The 18,107-nt window shown below is 44.6% G+C and overlaps 1 protein-coding gene across 2 annotated transcripts; it reads right to left on the bottom strand.

Moving 5' to 3' along the window:
- Window positions 1–10,501: 10,501 nt before the first annotated feature.
- ADM (adrenomedullin) lies at window positions 10,502–12,848 on the bottom strand. 2 transcript variants are annotated; one of them, XM_037839220.1, is made up of 4 exons: window positions 12,714–12,848; window positions 12,126–12,244; window positions 11,798–11,947; window positions 10,502–11,575 (listed from the first exon to the last, which is right to left on the bottom strand). In XM_037839220.1, the coding sequence occupies exons 2-4, from the start codon at window positions 12,221–12,223 to the stop codon at window positions 11,287–11,289; spliced, it is 537 nt and encodes a 178-aa protein (XP_037695148.1). In that variant the 5' UTR covers window positions 12,224–12,244; window positions 12,714–12,848; the 3' UTR covers window positions 10,502–11,286. The 2 variants fall into 2 exon arrangements, with proteins under 2 accessions (XP_037695148.1, XP_037695146.1); XM_037839218.1 differs by having other exon boundaries at window positions 10,502–11,578.
- Window positions 12,849–18,107: the final 5,259 nt, after the last annotated feature.

Consider the following 18,107-nt stretch of genomic DNA (forward strand, 5'->3'; position numbering starts at 1 on the left):
AATATTTCCCATTATCTACTTGTCAAGATGTTTGACAGGACTGTTTACTTCCAATGCTTTTGAAAGACTTTCCAGCTTTTAATAAATGTTGGCGGATTCAGTATTGACAATTCGTCTTGCATTGAATAGAAATGGGTGGGGGAAATATGGGACCAATGCTTATTTTGGGAAAAAATAATTTGAAGTTTTTTGTTGTTTTCTTTAGTGCTCAAGGTCATACAGGGCTGGGAGAGCAGATGTGGTATGAATTACGGAAGCTTATCTTATGTCGACAGTGGCACAGATGATATAATTATTGCATGGAAATACTTAAGTTTTGCGTTGAAACATGGTTTGGGAATGCAGCTTTGACATTGTAGAAAAACAAAGTTAAGAAAAAGTTGGAACGTTATGTATTAAGTTAAAGAACATGAGATGGGGACATTCAGGTGAAAATTTGAAGTTTGTTAACCCAGGTGTCCATGAAAACTTTGTACGAACTGAAATTTTACTTTCTCCCAAAAAGAAAAAATCATACACCTGGGTTGCTTATAAATTATGCCTGGTCCCTGCCCCGACAGTTCCCATTCCCTGAAAATGAGGTCATTCGAACCCCTCTGCAAGTAGGTAAGTCCCTGGTCAGGGAGATTTAAGGAGGATCACCTCCACATTGGGTTGTTTCAGTATCCCACTGTTACCCTCCTATTCCAAGCCAATGTCATCTCTCATCCAGACCACTGTAATCGCAGGGTATCCAGAGCCTGGAACAGCGCCCAGCACAAAGTAGGAGGTCAATAAAATATTGTTTGATTGATTGATTCAAAGAATGAACGAATGAAATCCTGCTTGCCTTGAATCAGTGGTCCAGTCCTGGTTACCCAACACTTATTGTGTGCCTTGAGAACAAGCCATGATACTGTATCGCTTAGGTCTATGGCCCTGTCCTGTTCTTATCAAACCCTTCGACAGCGGTAATTTGAGTCTTCTCTGTGCTTCCTAGACCCGGACATTCCCGGGACCTGCCTCTAGTTTGTTCCTAAACTGCCCACTACAATTCTCTTTGCCATTTTTGATGCCTTGTTACTTCCTGCTCTTCCTCCAACTGCTTACCAGGACAAACCACCTGTTGTCTGTTATCTCACTCTTGGCTGACCTTCTTCCCGTCACCTGCAGCTGATCTTCTCTCCAAACACCTGCCCTTTCTGGCTGCAATTAACCCTTCTATTCTGGCAATGTTGCTGGGTACACCCCAAATCTAAAACAAAAATCAATAAATAAACCCTGTTCTTAGTCTGTTATGACCACTAGAGTGCATTTTTTTTTTTAATAGCTGAAGAGTGATAATGTCTGAGTTGAACGAATGTATGTGGTCTCACAAAGATGACCTTATGCCCCACCCACAGAGAATCTTGTTCAATAGGTTTGGGGTGGGGATCCTGTATCAGTAATTTTTTTAAAGCTCCCCCAAGTGATTTTAACATGCAGAAGAGGTTAAGGATCACTGTTCTAACTGGTGGAACAAACCCATTAAATTAAGAAAAAAGCATCAACTAGGCCAGAACACTGGAGCAAAACTAGGCCCAGGCCCACCCAAACACAGAGGTGAGTGGCTCTCCCTTTATCTCCACCATCCCTTTGGTGTTAAGTGCCCGCCCTTTGAACCAAGAAGTCAGAGGTGGCCTATTAGTGTCCTCTGCTGGGTGAGGCAATCTGGATGGGGCCCAGCAATGAGTCTGGGCACAGGCAAGTATCATTTCTGCTGGGTCATCTTGGGTTGATGAAAGAGTAGTAGTGGTAAAAAAAGAACAGCTAACATGGCTCTTTGACTCAGGTAACTCTGGTAGGAGATGAGCTCCAGGCATTAGATTGGCCTCCTCAGAGCTCCTGGGAGAGATGATCAGCATCTCTCTACAGACATCCTCCTTCTGGGGAAGCTCTTCTCCCCAGGCCCCATTCCCACCTCTTTCCAGGTCTCTGCTCTCCCCCAGCCTGGAGGACCCAGATATAAATGATGCTGAGTCTGGCTCTACCTTTAGTTTCTTTCCAATATGTTCTCAGGGTAAAACCCAATCCCTGATGATTCTGGGGCCTTCCCTTTTCATTCTCAAGAGACTTTTCTTCTTGCGACAAAACTTGGCTCTCTGCAAATAAAAAGTTTTGGCTTTCAAAACGATCGTTTTTGATGTGGACTTCAAGAGGCTATTTTAAAAGTCAGAAAATTGAACACTGACTGTTTTATTCTGTTTCTTTCTCTTTGTATTCTGGTTGTACGATCCTAACCCGCCTCTAGGCAATGCCTCTGACTTACTAGGGGAAAGGTCAAGTAGAAAAAGTGTAGCAAAGAAAAGAACAAAGATGAACATTTCAAGATGCTCTCTCTATGTCAGAAATACTGCAAACACTGACCACCACCACAAGTAAGCAGGCCACGATGTTCTGGCTGAGTCTACACAGGCAGCGTGAAGTCAAGGATCAAGATTTATCTTGATAATAAAAGTTCTAAATCACAGTTATTAAAACATTGTTTTCTTCAACAAGTCAATGGAATGAAAGCAAAAGGGAGGGGGGTTGCTCTAGATGAAAAGAAATGCTAGAGGTAAGACAATCTTGTTTGGAGCCTGTTTTGAACGAACCATTGTAAAAACACATCTTTGAGATAACCTGGCAAATTTGATTATGAACCAGGTATGAGATGATTATGTTGTTTGTGGTAACAGCATAATAGCATTTTGGTTATATATGAGAGAAAGCATTGTTTTTAATCAGATGCACACTGAAATGTATGGGGGTGAAATGATATAATGTCTGGGGAGAGGAAGGAAGGAAGGGAGGGAGGGATGGAAGGAAGAAAAGAAAGAAAGCAAAGAAAGTCAGTTACTTTGGTAAGAAAAACAAAAGAAACAAAAAGAAAAAGGCATAGGTGAAGTAAAGTGGCAATTTTTGGATTTTAATGATCGTATATGGGGGTTCATAATATTATTATCTCTATTTTTGCATAAGTTTGAAAAGTTGCATAATAATTTTTAAGTGTTAAAGTGGTACAGTAATAGACAGACTAAGCAATGGAAGATAATGAAAAGACCAGAAGAAGTTCAAATACTTTCTGTTTAAAAATTTATTATATTACCAATTTGCCAGCAGATGAACTCTTTCTTCAAATAAAATCTGACAGGGAGTTCCAATATATAGAACATAAATAAAGTAGAGCTGCTCCACTAGAAGCTGGAGAAAGAGTAAAGATCTTTTGCTTCCCCCTTGTCTCCTGAGAAACTATAAAAGTAACTCATGTAGCTTTGCAGAATACAGCTTGAAGACAAGTATAGTATATGATAAGGGAAGCATCTTGAAGCCTGCAGGAAAGGCAACATATATCAGAATATATGTTGGAAAACAGGCTAACAATTTGGGGAAAAAATATTGTTAAATTCTTACATTAACATCATATGCCTAAAGAAATTCTAGTTGTATTAAAAATGTGTAAAATAAAAAAAACAAACCATAAAAAGTACTAAAAAAGAAATAGAGGCAAATATTCTAAAATATCAAGACAGAGAAGGACTTCCTAAGCAAGCCAACAAAAGCAGAAACTATTAAGGAAAAAATTGATGTGTTTGATTATAGAAATATTTACAAGTTTTACATGGCAAAAAGAAACCACACTTGCCAAAAAGAAAAAAAAAAAAAGGAATGTGTATGTAACAAAACCTTAATATTCTTAATCAAGAGGATATTTCAAATTAATGGAAAAAGACAAACACCCTAAAGAAAAAATGGGTAAAGAACTCCAAAAAACAATATATAAAAGAGGATATAAATGATCAAAAACACATGAAAAAATATTTACTCTCATTAATGATCAAAAACATAAGTTAAAGTAATAAGAATAGATGATGTTACCTTTTATTTCTGGTAATATAGTAAACTAGTTAAACTGAAAATCCTCCTGCTACAAAGCCTCTAGAAATACTAGATAAAATATAATTAACATCCTTTTAAATTCATAGCTGAGTTACCATTAAAATATGGGAAATTCACCGGAGACCAAACGAAGGTAATTAAAAACCACAGTGGAAAGTTGAAGCTGGAAAAACCGTTGTCCTGAGTTTTGGGGAGGGGTTTCCTTTTCTTGATAACAAGAGACTTGCTTAGGGACAAGAGAAAAGGATCTGAAATACCCAAATAAATCCAGGACCCTCAAAAGGCTACACCCCACATCTCCAGCACAGATGTACTTGTACATGGCTTAGGAACCACCAAATCAAAAAAGTGATATAAAATATGGTCCCAGGCTGGTAATAACCCTGGGGAAACTGGAAGAAGCAAACACAACATCTCTGGAGGGATTCACCTCAACCCATGTCACAAAAAATCACCATACATAAAGCCTCACTCTAAATGAGCTCAAAATCCAAAACTACAGAAAATAGAAAGAAACACATCACCAAGAAAAAGAATCAGCTGATTACACTGCAGAGCAGAATTTGACGCCCCCTCCAAGATTTGAGATAATAGAGTTATTAGAATGAACCTATAAACTAAATGGGTTTTAAATTATTATAAAGATATATTATAAAGATATAAAATACAGTCTCAAAACATGATAAAAGAATAAAACTGTCAAAAAAGCAATAAGAAATACAGTTTTTACCTATCAGATTATACAATATTAGCAAAGAATGATAATGCTCAGTGTTGATAAAGATATAGTAAATTTTACATTTATACACTGCTAGAGGAAGGGTAAACTGATCTTTCCAGCAGGCATGTTAGCAATATGTAGCAAATACTTAAAAAAAAAAAGCACATACCCATTGACCCAGTAACTTTACTTCTAAAAATTTATCCTAAGAAAATTGTCCAAAGATGAATGCACAATGATGTTTATTGGGGCTTTTTTTAATGGTAGAAACTTAGGGTGATTATATATTTGAAAGTGGTTAAAAGGGGAAATTTTAGGTTGTATATATGTTACTGGAATACAAAATTAAAAAAAAAACCATAAGATTATACAACACAAACAGTGAACCCTATTGTAAACAATGGACTATAGTTAATAGTACAATTATAAAAATGTCCTATCATGAATTGCTAACAAACATACCACACTAATGCAAGGTATTAATAATAAGGTGGACTCAGCAGGTAAACTCACTGACTTCCCCCCCTACATGTGACATGACTCCCAGGGGTGTAAAGCTCCCTGCAAACATGGGACATGACTCCCGGGGATGAGCTTGTACCAAGCATTGTGGAATTGAGAAAACCTCCTTGACCAAAAGGGGGAAGAGAAATGAAACAAAAAAAGTTTCAGTGGCTGAGAGATTTCAAATGGAATTTAGAGGTCATTCTGGAGGTTATTCTTATGCATTATATAGATATCATATTCCTCTTTGGTTTTTAGTGTCTTGGAAGGAAATACCTGAAACTGTTGAACTGCAACCCAGTAGACTTGATTCTTGAAGACAATTTATAACTATGTGGCTTACACGGTGTGACTGTGTGATTGCGAAAACCTTGTGGCTCATAGTCCCTCTATCCTGTGTGTAGGCAGATGAGTAGAAAAATGGGAACAAAAATTAAAGGAATAATGGGGGTGGGGTGGGGTGGGGTGGGGGTGGGGATGGGATGTTTTGGCTGTTCTTGTATTTTTATTTTTTGGAGTAATCAAAATGTTCAAAAATTGATTTTGGTGATGAATGCACAACTATATGATGGTACTGTGAACACCTGATGGTAAACTGTAGATGATTGTAGGGTATGTGAATATATCTCAATAAAACTGAATTGAAAAAAATAAGGTGGTATATGAGAACTCTGTATTTTATGCATGATTTTTCTGTAAACCTGTAACTTTTCTAATTAAGAAAAAAAACAACAATGTGAAAATCTTAAGGTCCAACAGCAAAGGCCTGGTTAAACAAATTATATCTTCATGTGATGAAATATTGTAGGGCTAATAAAAATGATGTTGTTGAGATATATTTATTGACATGGAAAAATGCCCAAAATATACTAAATGAAAAAAGCAAGTTACAGACAAATATAATCCCACTTTTTTCTTTATGTGTGGATCATTGGGGACAGTTCAAATGACCAAGAAGTAAACAAAGATATGCTAAAATTCACTAGTGATCAGAGTATTGGAAATTAAAACAATAATGTCATACTGTTTCATGCCCATCAGGATAGCAAAAATCAGAAAAGCAGATCCAGGCCAAGAATTGCAAGGCAATAGGGCCATGGGAACTCTCTTAAACTGCTGGTGGGAGTACAAACTGGTACAGGCATTCTGGAAAGCAATCTCACAGTTTAGTGTAATCATTATGTAGAAGCCTTTTGACTAAGAGATGCCATCTCGGGGCATGTATCCCCAAGAAATTTTCATTCTGGTCCATAAGGGGATATCACATTATTTGGGGCAATGGGACCTAGAGGCAACACGAATGTCCTTCATTACGGAATAAGAAAAGGAAAATGTGGTAGATGAATACTACAGAGCAGCAGGCAACAGTAAGAAGAAACAATCTACTTGGATAGATTTTTTTTTTTAAGTATTGAGGGAGAGAAGTAGGAAACAAAAGTTTTAACACAATATACTTGTACATTAAAAACACGTACTGACAAGGCAACACAACAGATTTTGGAAGATGTTAAACATACAGTAGGTTTAGATATCAAACATGTTAAAGAGGGTTTTATGAAAGAGATGGAAAGGGATATGAGAATTGAAAAAATCATAAAAGAATTAAAATAAAATGAAAGAAGTCTTGCACAGATGACAATTTGCCTTAAACTGAGGATTGTGTTTAATTCAGCTCTCTGCATAGTTCAATTTTTTTAAAAATGTGTGTATATTTATACACAAACAATGTATAAAAATGTGTGAAAGGACATATACTAAAATATTACCTGCTTTTCTCTGGGAGTGGTATTAAAGAAGAATCTTTTTTTCTGTTTTTACTACACTGAATATTGTGTAATCAGTAAAGTGTATTTTTAATGTCTTAAAAATTCATTTTCCAAAAGTCAAAAGAAAAAAGTTCATCTTCCTACTCAGAACTACTTTCCTGCTGTTGGATAAATGTATCTACTAAATTCAGCTTCCTGTATGGCCACAGTCATTTTATTGTTTTTCCAGAATTTTCCAAAATAGCTCCTGAATAAGACCAGTGGGACCACCAGATAGCTATCTAGCCTTACTCTTCTTCCCATGCAAATGAAGACCAAGCCTCCAATCCTGATTTGGCAGAAACCTCTGCAGGACCCAAGAGAACAAGTCCCTCTCCTTCACTGCTGGGGGAACAAGGAGCAGCACTCACAACTCCTTCAGAGAAAGCCTCCCTTGAGCAACAGTTGCCAAAGACAAAAGGTTCCACCTCAAGGGTGAAAACTATTTGTGACTTTGTAGACACAGATGTGCTTCCAGACTCCTCAAGACCTACATACAGTGTGTGGGGCTGTGTTTGGCCAGGAATAGCTCAAAAGGCCCTTCCTCAGAAGCCAGCTCTTGAGGCCTTCAGTATATGTTCTAACTATATCTGGCAATGCAAACCAAAGAGGTCAGTGGCTTAACTCAGGGGGGAGAATGTCTATTCCTGATCTATAATTCCCGCTTCAGACCAGGACCAAGAATTTTAAAACTCACTTCATTTATTTATTTTCCACTCACTGAGCTTACATCTGAAGTAGCTCTCCTTCCCAGTCCTACTAGCCCTCATGTAAATCTTTCAGAACCACAGGTGTAAATCACCTACCCAAGATATCCCTGTATTAGAGGACAGTTGGGGACATCTGGATTGAAAACCAGATGTTAAAATTATCCCACTTTTACTTCCTATGTCTTCATAGCATCAAAATAGCCTGTAGCACTTAGGTACAAATCTAGGCTCTACCACTTGTTACTCACTGTGTGACGTTGGATAAGTTTCTTTATGTCTCTGAGATTCAGTTTCCTTTTCTGCAAACAGAGATAACACCTAATTTACTAGGCTGCTTTAAGGATTATTTGAGATAAGGTGTATAAAGTGGCTAGGAGAATGTCTGACATAAAGTAGGTGCTAAAAACAGAATCAGTTTTCATGTCTCCCCATTGCAGCCCTCCACCCTTAGCTGTTCACCCAAGGTGCTGGCTTTTCAAGAAATTGCCCAGTACCCTGTATTTGATTACAAATGAATGGCACCATTCCCAAAGTCACCAACAGTAGCTAAGGATAAAAGCTCCTCAGCTGCAGACAGGTTGAATCAGCTCACAAATGACTCATCATTGTTGATAAACGATGTGTTCTTGGCATCAGGAGGCCCAATGCTGACAGGTTTCAGCACCTTATTAAAAAAAAAAAATCCAGCAAGGTGGCTTGAACAGCTTACAGAGAAAGGCTTGATGGTGACCTTCAGTCAATCCTGAATTTATACCAGATGATCTTAGAAGGAGTCTCCAGTCACAGGATTTTCAGTTGGGAAGGACTCCAGCTAAACAGCTGCCTCTTTATCTCAGACCTGAACCATCTCCTTCACTTGCTTTGCTTTGGATTCCCTGAAGTCATAAGACTCCCTGGGCAGAAGGCTAGATGCCTGTTCCCTGCTCAGAACAGCCGTAAGCTAGTGCCCAACCAGCCTTTGGCAGTTTTGTCTGCAGCCTGAAGCTCTGCCAGGGTGAGGTTTGGCTGGCGGGCTCTGTGGCTGTGGGACAAACCTTGGCTGGAGGAAAAGGGTGAATGTTTAATCCTGAGACACTGTCTGCGAGGTTGAAGTGTTTGCTGCTCTCTGCAGTTTCTGTAGCCCTTTTAGATCACCCAGAACCATTCACTGGCACAGAAATTCCACGACTGGAATTTTTAGTCATTTTTTTTTTATTTGTTCGTGATCTGTACCTTGTGCAGTGCCTGACACAGAGTTCCCTCTGAGTGAATATTTGTTAAAAGGTCCCTGAGGACACAGATGGTTTTTTGCTGTATTTGTAGCCCCCACAATTCTGGTGAACCTCAAAATTGTTACGATCAAACAGGGCAATAAACTATATGAGAACTGACACTATCAACAGCCTAGTACCCCAAATTGAGGCCTTGTATGGCCTTAAGGAAATTCCACATGCTGGGTTTATTTTCTTCAACATTTAAACTGCTTCAAAATCAGGTTGTTTTGGACCCCAGACTTGGGACCTACCTCTTTCAGTGTATATGAAAGGAACTAACCATTCTAACCCCCTAGAGGGAACTCTTTGATATGCAATCCAAGCAAAAGGCCTAGGAGGAGGTAGCCTGTCCCTGGAAAATTTCCATTCTCCAAACTCAGGTTTTCTTTGTCAGGAAGGTGTCTGAGATCACCTGGAAGCACCGGAATTTCAGCCCGCTTTGAAGTAGAAAGGCCAGGGACTTTTTTTGGAAAGAACAAAGTTTGTCTCCATCCTGGGTCTTCAGTTTATTGCCTCCCTCTACCCTCCCCTTCTGTCCTATCCGTCCCCATGTCCCCAGTCCTTAGCGTCCAGCTTCTATCATTGGAACTGGAGTCAACCTTCTAATACTATAAAGTATAAAGAAAGCAAGGAGGAGGAAGGAAGGAGGGAATGAAAGGAAGGCTAGAGAGAAGTGGAGAAAAAAATGAAAAAGGCTTGAGAAGGAGGAAGGAAGAAGAGAGCGGCGAGGGGAGGCGGAACAATGAAGGTCTCAGGCCGTCGGAGGCGCACGGTTCCGGCCGCACGTCCGTCCCGCCCGCCTCCGGGCAGCAGCTGCACGCTGCGCAGCGTGTGGGCGCTGAGTCACTGTCCCAGAACAGGGAGCCGTCGTGCAGGTCTAGGGGGCGGGGAGGGAGGGCAAGCCCTGGTTGGCATCTGCAAACAGTTTTTTTTTCCTCTTTCATTAAAGCTGTGTGCTGACTCCCACGTAGGAGGATTTATTAAGCCGTAGGTACTGCCAGGAGGCTCGCTGGGTCGTTCCGCGGTGGCCGGCAGGGGGCGCCGCAGTCTAGCGTTTGAGTCAGCCGGCCAGCTGAGGCGCTCAGGCCGGGGGAGAACTGGGGGTACTGACCAGCTCCAGCTTTAGTTTGCCCGAGGTGTCCAGACTCATTGCTGGAATACCTTATAACTTTCATATCCACGGCAGCACAGGGAACCCCTCCCTTAGGTCTCGGAGACCACCCCAACTCACCGAGGCGCGTTTTCGCACTGGGATGGATGAGCAGACCCATAAATCTGGGACTCTGTTGCGCAACCCCGAGAAGCTAGGCTAGCCTCCCCAGTAGAGCGCACCCTACCCCGGCCGGCCCGGCCGCCACACGAAGCGGTGACCTCGGGCGTCTCTGTGAAGCCCTGAATCGCGCCCAGGACACGCGTTCCTCGCGCTGCACAGGGAAAACCCAACTCGTGACAGCTCTGTCCGTGCGGTATCGTCCCCGGAGAAGGGCCAGCACTCTGGCCTCACCGTCGTCCCACCTCCCGAAGCCAGACGCTAGAGCTCCACGGCTCCCTGGCCGGCCAAGATGAGGGGCACCGTACATTCCGATACACGAGAGCCGAAAATAAATCAGCATTGAAACAGTTTATTAGTTTGCTGTTTCGCATATCACCCATTTTATGCAAATAGATTATACACGGTGTTTCCTTCTTCCACAGGAGGTAATCAGTCTCTCTTTCACACACAAACTCTCACACATTCCACGCAGCAAACAACGTTACACCTCGCCGAGACATTCACGTATTAAAATAAGGGGGGAGGGAGGCAATACAATTGCTTTAAAATGCCCTTAATACAATATATAACGTACAAAAATATCTCTATATTTGAAGTTACAAAAAAAATCTCGACAGCAACAAACTTTAAATATTGATAGTTACCTCTGTATATACAACACGCATTGCACTTTTCCTCTAGATTTTGGAAAGTTCAAGTAATAGGGAGGCTTGCACCCCGGTGGGGTGACACCCCGTGAAAAATCAGTTTGTGGGCGGATACGGCAGCGGCTCAGACCCTTGCCCCAGGGGTCTCAGCATTTAAGTCTCAGTTTCTCGTTTCGATGAACCTGGGGGACACTCCCCCGTATTCCTCTGACCCCCACCCCCCACCCCCACGGGGCACTCGGGCCCTATTGGGGCAAAGGGAGCGCCGAGGAGGGGTTCCCTGCAAAGTCAGGGCTAGCTGTCCGACGGTCCCTACCCGACTCGCGTCTTTGCAAGGCTCCTGCTCAGACCCGTCCCGATCCGGCTGAGGGCCTTGGTTTGGGGAAGCCCTCTGCCCGGGGAGGCGCCAGCGCGATGCTCGCGCGCCTGTCCTCGGCGGCCACAGGCGCCTAAATCCTGAGCAGGGAGGCGAGCACTTAGTGCGCCCGGGAGACGGAGGACGCGCGTGCCACTGGCTCCGGAGACAACAGAGTCCGGGCCGGGCCGGTCTCAGGCAAGGAGCGTCGGCGCCGGCGGCCGTAGCCCTGAGGGCTGATCTTGTTCCTGGGGGCGACGCCGTCTTTGTCCTTGTCTGTGAACTGGTATATCTGGTGCGCCAGTTTCTGCACCGTGCATGTCCCGAAGCGGCAACCAAAGCTCCGCAGACTCTGGAAGTTATTCATGCTCTGGCGGTAGCGCTTGACTCGGACGCGGGCGGCAGACGGGCTGCTGGGGAGGCGAAGGAGTGCAATGTGAGACCCCATTGAACAGGGCTTTGGCCGGAGCCAGTAGGAACAAGAGTCATTTTGGGACCCGAGAGAACTGGAAACTGCTCCCGCCATCTCAACTTCCATCCAGTCCTGACTACCCCAGGGACAAGGTACTGGAGAGAGAGAGCGATTCCTCACCCCCCACCCCCACTTCCTTGGCGGAACTGAGCATAGTTACCTGTCCTGGGGAATGCGAGAGGCGCCCTTAACGTCCTGGGGCCGAATGAAAGTCTGGGTAGACCCGGCCTTCATTTCAGCAAGCCCGGTGGGGTAGCTGCTGGACACCCGCAGTTCCCTCTTTCCACGACTTAGAGCCCACTTATTCCATCTAGAAAACACAAGAGACCCGATTCGCGTGCGTCCAGGCGACACTTCGGCGGGTGCCCAGACCGCGCGGGATGGTGAGGCTGACCCCGGTGGCCCGTCCCTAGCCCCTAGGGCCCAACGACGAGTTGCCCTTGGCTACCAGGTAAGAGGACTGAAGGAGGAGGCTGCCCCGGACTTACTTCTTTCGGAACTCGGACGCCACATCAAGCGGTGCGGTATCCGCGCCTAGGAAGACTAGCGAGCCCAAGTATATTAGGGCGACGGGAACCAGCTTCATCTTCGCGGCGATACGCAGAACCTGGGGAGAGAGAATGGCGCTGAGCGTGAGCACCCGGGCCAGCCGCACTGCCCGGGTGGGGCACGGAGGGCGGGCGGGGGCCCCAGCGCTGGCGGGCTCAGCCCGCGCTCCGCCTAGCTCAGACGCTTATCTCCCTCCAGCGCAGAGAGGCGCCAGTGGCGTTTGCACCCGCCAGGCGGGTGACAGGCCCCGTGGGGGAGCCTGCTGCACAGCGCCAGGCTCCCAGAGGTTCCCTGCTCAACTGCCTGAGACTTGGATGACCAGAGGGGTCTGGGTCGCTGGAGCTCCAGCTGTGTGACCGAGCAGGGCCCGGGATGTGGGACGCACCCCGGAGAGGACCCTCCAAGTGAGTTGTACCTCTCACCCAGAGCTACCAGTCTCCTAGGCCTCCACAAGGATCCTCTCCCAACCCGCCCCCCGCCCCCGTCCCCGCCGGGTCTCCTTAATCCGCAGGGCTCGCGGCGCTTACCTGCTGAGCGGGTGATCTGCCGAGAACCAGGAGGAGAAAGTCCGAGACTTAGCTCTGGCTGCGGCAAAACCTCGACGTCTATGTCGGGCTGCGGCGAGAAGAGGTGGCAAGGATCGAGCTGTTCCGTCTGGTGTCACCAAGAAACACTGAGTGGCAGCCTCTGGTTCCTCCGCTTTATAAGAGCGCGGGGGCGGGGTCTGGGCTGCCCTTGTTCCCTCCCTTTCTTCCCTTGGGCGCGCGCGCTCCTGCAGTCGGGCGCGCGCATTGCTTGTTGGTGGGTGTGGGGTTTGAGGGTCGTTGGTGCCCAAAGGGCTCAGAGATGGACTCCAGGAGATTGGTGCAGGGACTGTCATAGCCCTGACTCTAGACACAGAGTTCAAACCACAAGGCCAGGTGAAGTTGGGCCAGTACAACCTCCTGGGGTCCTTAGTCAGGACCTATGCAGTCCAGAATACGAGGGGCTCTGGCTTGGACTGCATGAGCCAGCGGGGGAGGGGGTAAATGCAGGTGGCCAGAGTTGGGGGCCTGGGGAGATTTGGCCTCGAGTGAACCGCGCCCCCTGCCGGCTCGGCGCCTGCTCTGGCCGCGACCCTAGACTCACCAGGAGCCCTCAGGGGTAGGACACCAAGCTGAGCCACGATGAGCGGGGCTGGCCAGCCACCGAGAACGGCCGAAACCCTGGGGGTGGGGGTTCCCGGGCGGGCTGATAAAATTTCGCAATACGGGCAATGCTCGCAAAAGGCTGATCTGAGAATTGGAATTTGGAGGGGGGAGCTATCTGAAATTTCAGAATTTACATGCCTATTTGGAAATATAGGAATAACCAAAATAAGGAAGAAAGATACCGTTTCATTTTTTTTTTCCCTTGTAATCCAATTATGCCTTATAAGGTTAAAATCCGAGAGTTAGTCTTGCTGCCCTCGGAGACTTCGTTCATCCATTGTAAACGTGAGGATTGACTGGCTGCCAGGGAGCACACTAACGCTTCACCTATGTTAATCGTTTTACAATTTACAACGCACGGCTACATCCTGATCTCCTTTCAGCCTCATACCACTTCTTGAGTTCGACGAGGAAGGTAACATTACTTTTCCCATTTCATCAAGTAGAAAACTGAAGTTCAGAGAGGGTATCTTGCTCAAAGTCACACTAGAACTAATAAGTAGTGGCGCTCTAATTCGGCCCCACAAGCAGGCAGGGCATACTGGGGAATAGCATGGATTCTTCTAAGCTGGGGTCACCACCTTGTCAAGGGGGAGAGGAGAATTCTAGACCCGCCCAAGGATTTCTGCCTGTTCATGATGAATCACCCCAAACACGTTTGTCACCTGTGCTCTTCCATCGCTGCTTCTTGACTTCACTTCTTTACTTCTTGCTTGGGGGCAAACTGTGACGGGAAGGCTTAGCCCTTGGGACTCCCTACATCTTGCACGCGGTTCTCTAGTGTCCTATCACCCACTTCAGCCACAGGTCCTGAAGCCCAGCACTGAGAGGCTTAGGGCGAGAGACCACTGGGCTCTGCAGACCGGCTTCTAGCCCTCATCCGACTGCAATTCGCAGTGCGAACGTGGGCCAGTCTTCTCTCTAATTTCCCCGCCTGTAAGTGCCCCAGCAAATCTCTAAGCTTCCTACCTGTTCTGCCATACTGGTTCTGAGATCCAGTGCAAAGGCTGCTGGGCGCTCGGCCGCACAGACCTTGCCCAAAGTGCGGTCTGGGGCCGCGCACTGCTGGCTCAGCTGCCTTTTCGCTCTCAAGACTGAACCGTGGACGTTGCACCTGGGAAAGGAATGTCCGCGCCGAGTTTATTCGGAGGACTCTTCCCCTAGCAACTCATCTGAGCAGACCGGAGTTCCAACTGAGGGGGTTAGAGGACAGATTCCTGGCAGTGGCTCCCGAAAGGGCTCGGAGCGCCGAGAGACAGAAGGGCGCAGCGCTGCGAGCTGGCCAGACTCAGGCCGCCTGGTTCTCCGCAGGGCAGTCACCACAGCAGACAGTGTCATTCAGCAGGTCTGTCTGCACCGCAGACAGCAAATATCGCGCCTGCTCTGTTTTCAGGAACCTCCCCAGCTAACTATTCTGTTTTTCGCTCACCCCATTTCCCATCTCTTTTCACTTCCTCCCCTGAGAGTCAGGTTCTTCGCTCCAACCCTCTCCAGGATGGGTTGTCACTGTGTAGGAGGCTGCGACCTACCTGTTGCCAGATTCCAGCTGGGTCTGCGCCAGGACAGGTTTTACTTTCATTTCCCTGCGTGCGCCCCCGGCTGCTGAGGAGGTCAAGGACGAATGGGGGCCGGTCCACAATCAAGGATTGTCCCGTGGTCTGGACTCGTTCCTTCCAGTCCCCACCTGCCCTGATGGGTTCGGTCTGCAGAGGACTCTGCATCTGCACCTTTCGGTGGGGGCAACCGAGCTCTCCACTCCGGTTGCAGGAGCGTGTTTTGGGCGAAAACTTCGCTTTGAGCGGCGTGCGGCTTCAACAAGAAAGTGAACACAGGAGCAGAGATTCGGCTACACCCAGCTCCATTGCCTATGCCAGGGGTGGTGTCGTGATGCCAGAATTCCCACCTTAGAGCCATCTTGGCACGCGCCTTATCAGCCCAGGAGCGCTTTGTCGCTTGGTACTTAGAGATCTGACGCTTGAGAACCCCGTCAATTCTCTAAATAAAGTCCTGGTTTGGCAGCTCAGAGGATTTTGCCGAACACCTTTAACTTAGTGTGTGAGTGTGTGTGTGCGCACAACAGTCGCGAAAGTGATCCCCAAAGTGACGTGGGCTTTAATTTAAAAAAAATTATATATATATATATATATATATAATACAAAATATATATATAATACAAAATATATATAAAATACAAAATAAAGAATTTGCCAAATCTTTTCGTCCCCTTGGAATATCGTGCTCGCTTATGAAAGATCAAACAAATCACTAGAATGAGTTTTTGGTTCAGTGGTCAGGTCTAGAAGGAAACACTGCAGCGCGAGTTCAGTTCTTGGTGATTTAACATGGAGTTTCGCCCATCCAAGTTGCAGTGACTGTTGACTCACATTGAGCATGGACAGTAGGAGGAAGGAAGGAAGGAAGGAAATGAAGGAAGAAACATCTTTAAAATGTCTCTGGCAAGAAAAGAGAAAAGAAAAGGAAAGAAAAGAAAAGAACTCCTGGTCAATGAAGATTCACTTTCTTTGTGCCCAAGAATTTTAAGAGGCCAGATCCTAAATAAACCCCCAAGGCACTATAATAAATGTGTTTATCCTGGCATCATGTATACACATAAGCCTAAATATGCTGAAGGCTTGTTCCATAATGGTGTCTCAATTTCTTTTTCACATTCCAGTTGAATTATTTTTAGCAGTAAATTGAAGCTTTATCCTTAGTAATGTTTGGGGTTAAAAAAAAATTGTGGTGGTTTTTCCGCTAACACTGTGTGCACAGTTCTTAGAGCCAGTGTGACCACCCACAGATCATTCAGAAAAGTGATGAGAAACAATAAATTATATTGGTATTGATAAGAATAATAAAGAATGAGTGGCTAAGTGCATTGCATAATTATCTCAGATGCCTCTTATCAAACAGGAAAATTTATGATGCATTTATTATTCATATAGCTCAAAATGCCTCTGTTAATCCCAGGATTTATTTACAAACTTCATTTGAAAACAAGATTCAAGAAGCATCTAAATTCATTTAAAAACAAGATTCAAGATTCAAGAAGATTCAAGAAGCATCTAAATTCATTTGAAAACAAGATTGAAGAAGCATCTAAAGCACAAAGTGTTTTAGAGAAAGGACATAATCAGCCTTGCAAATTTGGTCACTCACAGGGAAAAGTAAAGCAGGGTACAAGGCTTGGAGACTTTTTTTGGGGGATCTCTGACTATTCTAAGGAGCTAATAAAAATATAGATTCTTTCCAGAAAAGTACACATATAAATACACCAATTTGAGTATAAAATAGGTAAACAGTTTCAGGGGGTTAAGAGTTCTGACACAGAATAAAAGCAGTTTCTTTTAATTTTTATCTAGCTCAGAGAGATGGGGGCAGGGAGGGCAGTTAACCTCTCTCTTTTCAACCTCTCTCTTTAGGGCATAATATTTTCCAAAGCATCAGGATGAAGAAAACTAATGCTCGTGCTGCTTCATTTTTGCAATCCTGCAGAAAACAGACAGACAGAAACAGCCAGTCCTTGTTCAGAAACAGCCAGTCCTTGTATGTGACAAAGCCAGAAGACAAACCTCTCTGAAAGTTAAATAAGTTTCTTCAGGATAAATCCATAAAATACAGAGAAGGTGGCAAATATATACAAGTTTGTTACAGTAATAGCTATAATAGAACAAGATGAAATGACTTCAAAATAAATTCACTACTGTTAGTACAATGAATAGTATTAGTGAATGGGTTGTAAATGAGATGAAAAGGACATTTGGGCCCATTTCTAGCATTGAGAATGGTGTTATGAGAACCACTGTCATGCTGCCTACCTCCAGGGGTAGAAGAATCATTGGAATGAGCCAATTCTTATATATGGACCTGTATGATTTGAAAATTCATTTATTCCTTCAACAAATATTTACTGACCATGTATTATGTGCCCAGCACCATGCTAGATGCTAAACTTATAGTAATCATCAATGCAGACTTCATTCTTGCCCTCAAGTAGCTTACAGCCTAGTGGGGTAGCAAGATGAAAACAAATAAAGGAATAAATACATGATTTTAAACTATGGTAAATTGTTCTGAAAGAAAATCAAGACTAGAGAGACCAAATGGAGGAAACAATATGTGCACGGGCTCAGAGCTGGGAAAGAAGTTGGTACATTAGAGAAAACAAAAGGAGGTCAGTTTGGTTGGAGCTGGAATATACTGAGCGTTGGAGAAGAGTGGCATGAAATGAGATTAAAGAGATCATCAGGTGTCAGTGTAAGAGGACCCTTTGGGCCATGTTAAGGATTTTGCATTTTATTCATGGTAACATAGGAAGCTATTGACAAGTTTGAAGATGGGAGAGACATAATCCGAAATACATTTATTTAAAAGATCATTTTGACTATTGAATGTGGAAGAGGGAATAGAGAGAAGCAAGAAGAGAAAGATTGGAGAGGGCCTAATTCCTCCATAGTTTCTATTATCCTCCCTCCCCACCCTCACTGCACTCTAAACTGCACCAACAAAGCTGGCTTCATGGACTTGGAAACTATTCAGCTGCATAGAGCCTGCACTCCCTAAGGGCCTGTATTTTAATGCTCTGCTGTTGCTATTTTAAAATTTTTAACATTTTTTGTAAAGGGAGTCCGACACTTAGCATTGGGACTCACAAATTATGTAACCGGTTTCTTCCCCCAAAAAACTTAATCTAAGTAAAAGCAGCCTGCAAACTCTCACAGCACCTATTTA

This window comes from Choloepus didactylus, chromosome 6 (assembly GCF_015220235.1).
Source record: "Choloepus didactylus isolate mChoDid1 chromosome 6, mChoDid1.pri, whole genome shotgun sequence".
Lineage (NCBI taxonomy): Eukaryota > Metazoa > Chordata > Mammalia > Pilosa > Megalonychidae > Choloepus > Choloepus didactylus.

What these genes read in the sequence shown, in the direction of transcription:
- ADM (XM_037839218.1), bottom strand. Translation starts at nt 12,223, where the DNA reads ATGAAGCTGGTTCCCGTCGCCCTAATATACTTGGGCTCGCTAGTCTTC. An exon ending in GCGTCCGAGTTCCGAAAGAA is followed by an intron (nt 11,948 to 12,125) that starts GTAAGTCCGGGG and finishes TGTGTTTTCTAG; the next exon opens with ATGGAATAAGTGGGCTCTAA. An exon ending in TCTCGCATTCCCCAGGACAG is followed by an intron (nt 11,579 to 11,797) that starts GTAACTATGCTC and finishes TCGCCTCCCCAG; the next exon opens with CAGCCCGTCTGCCGCCCGCG.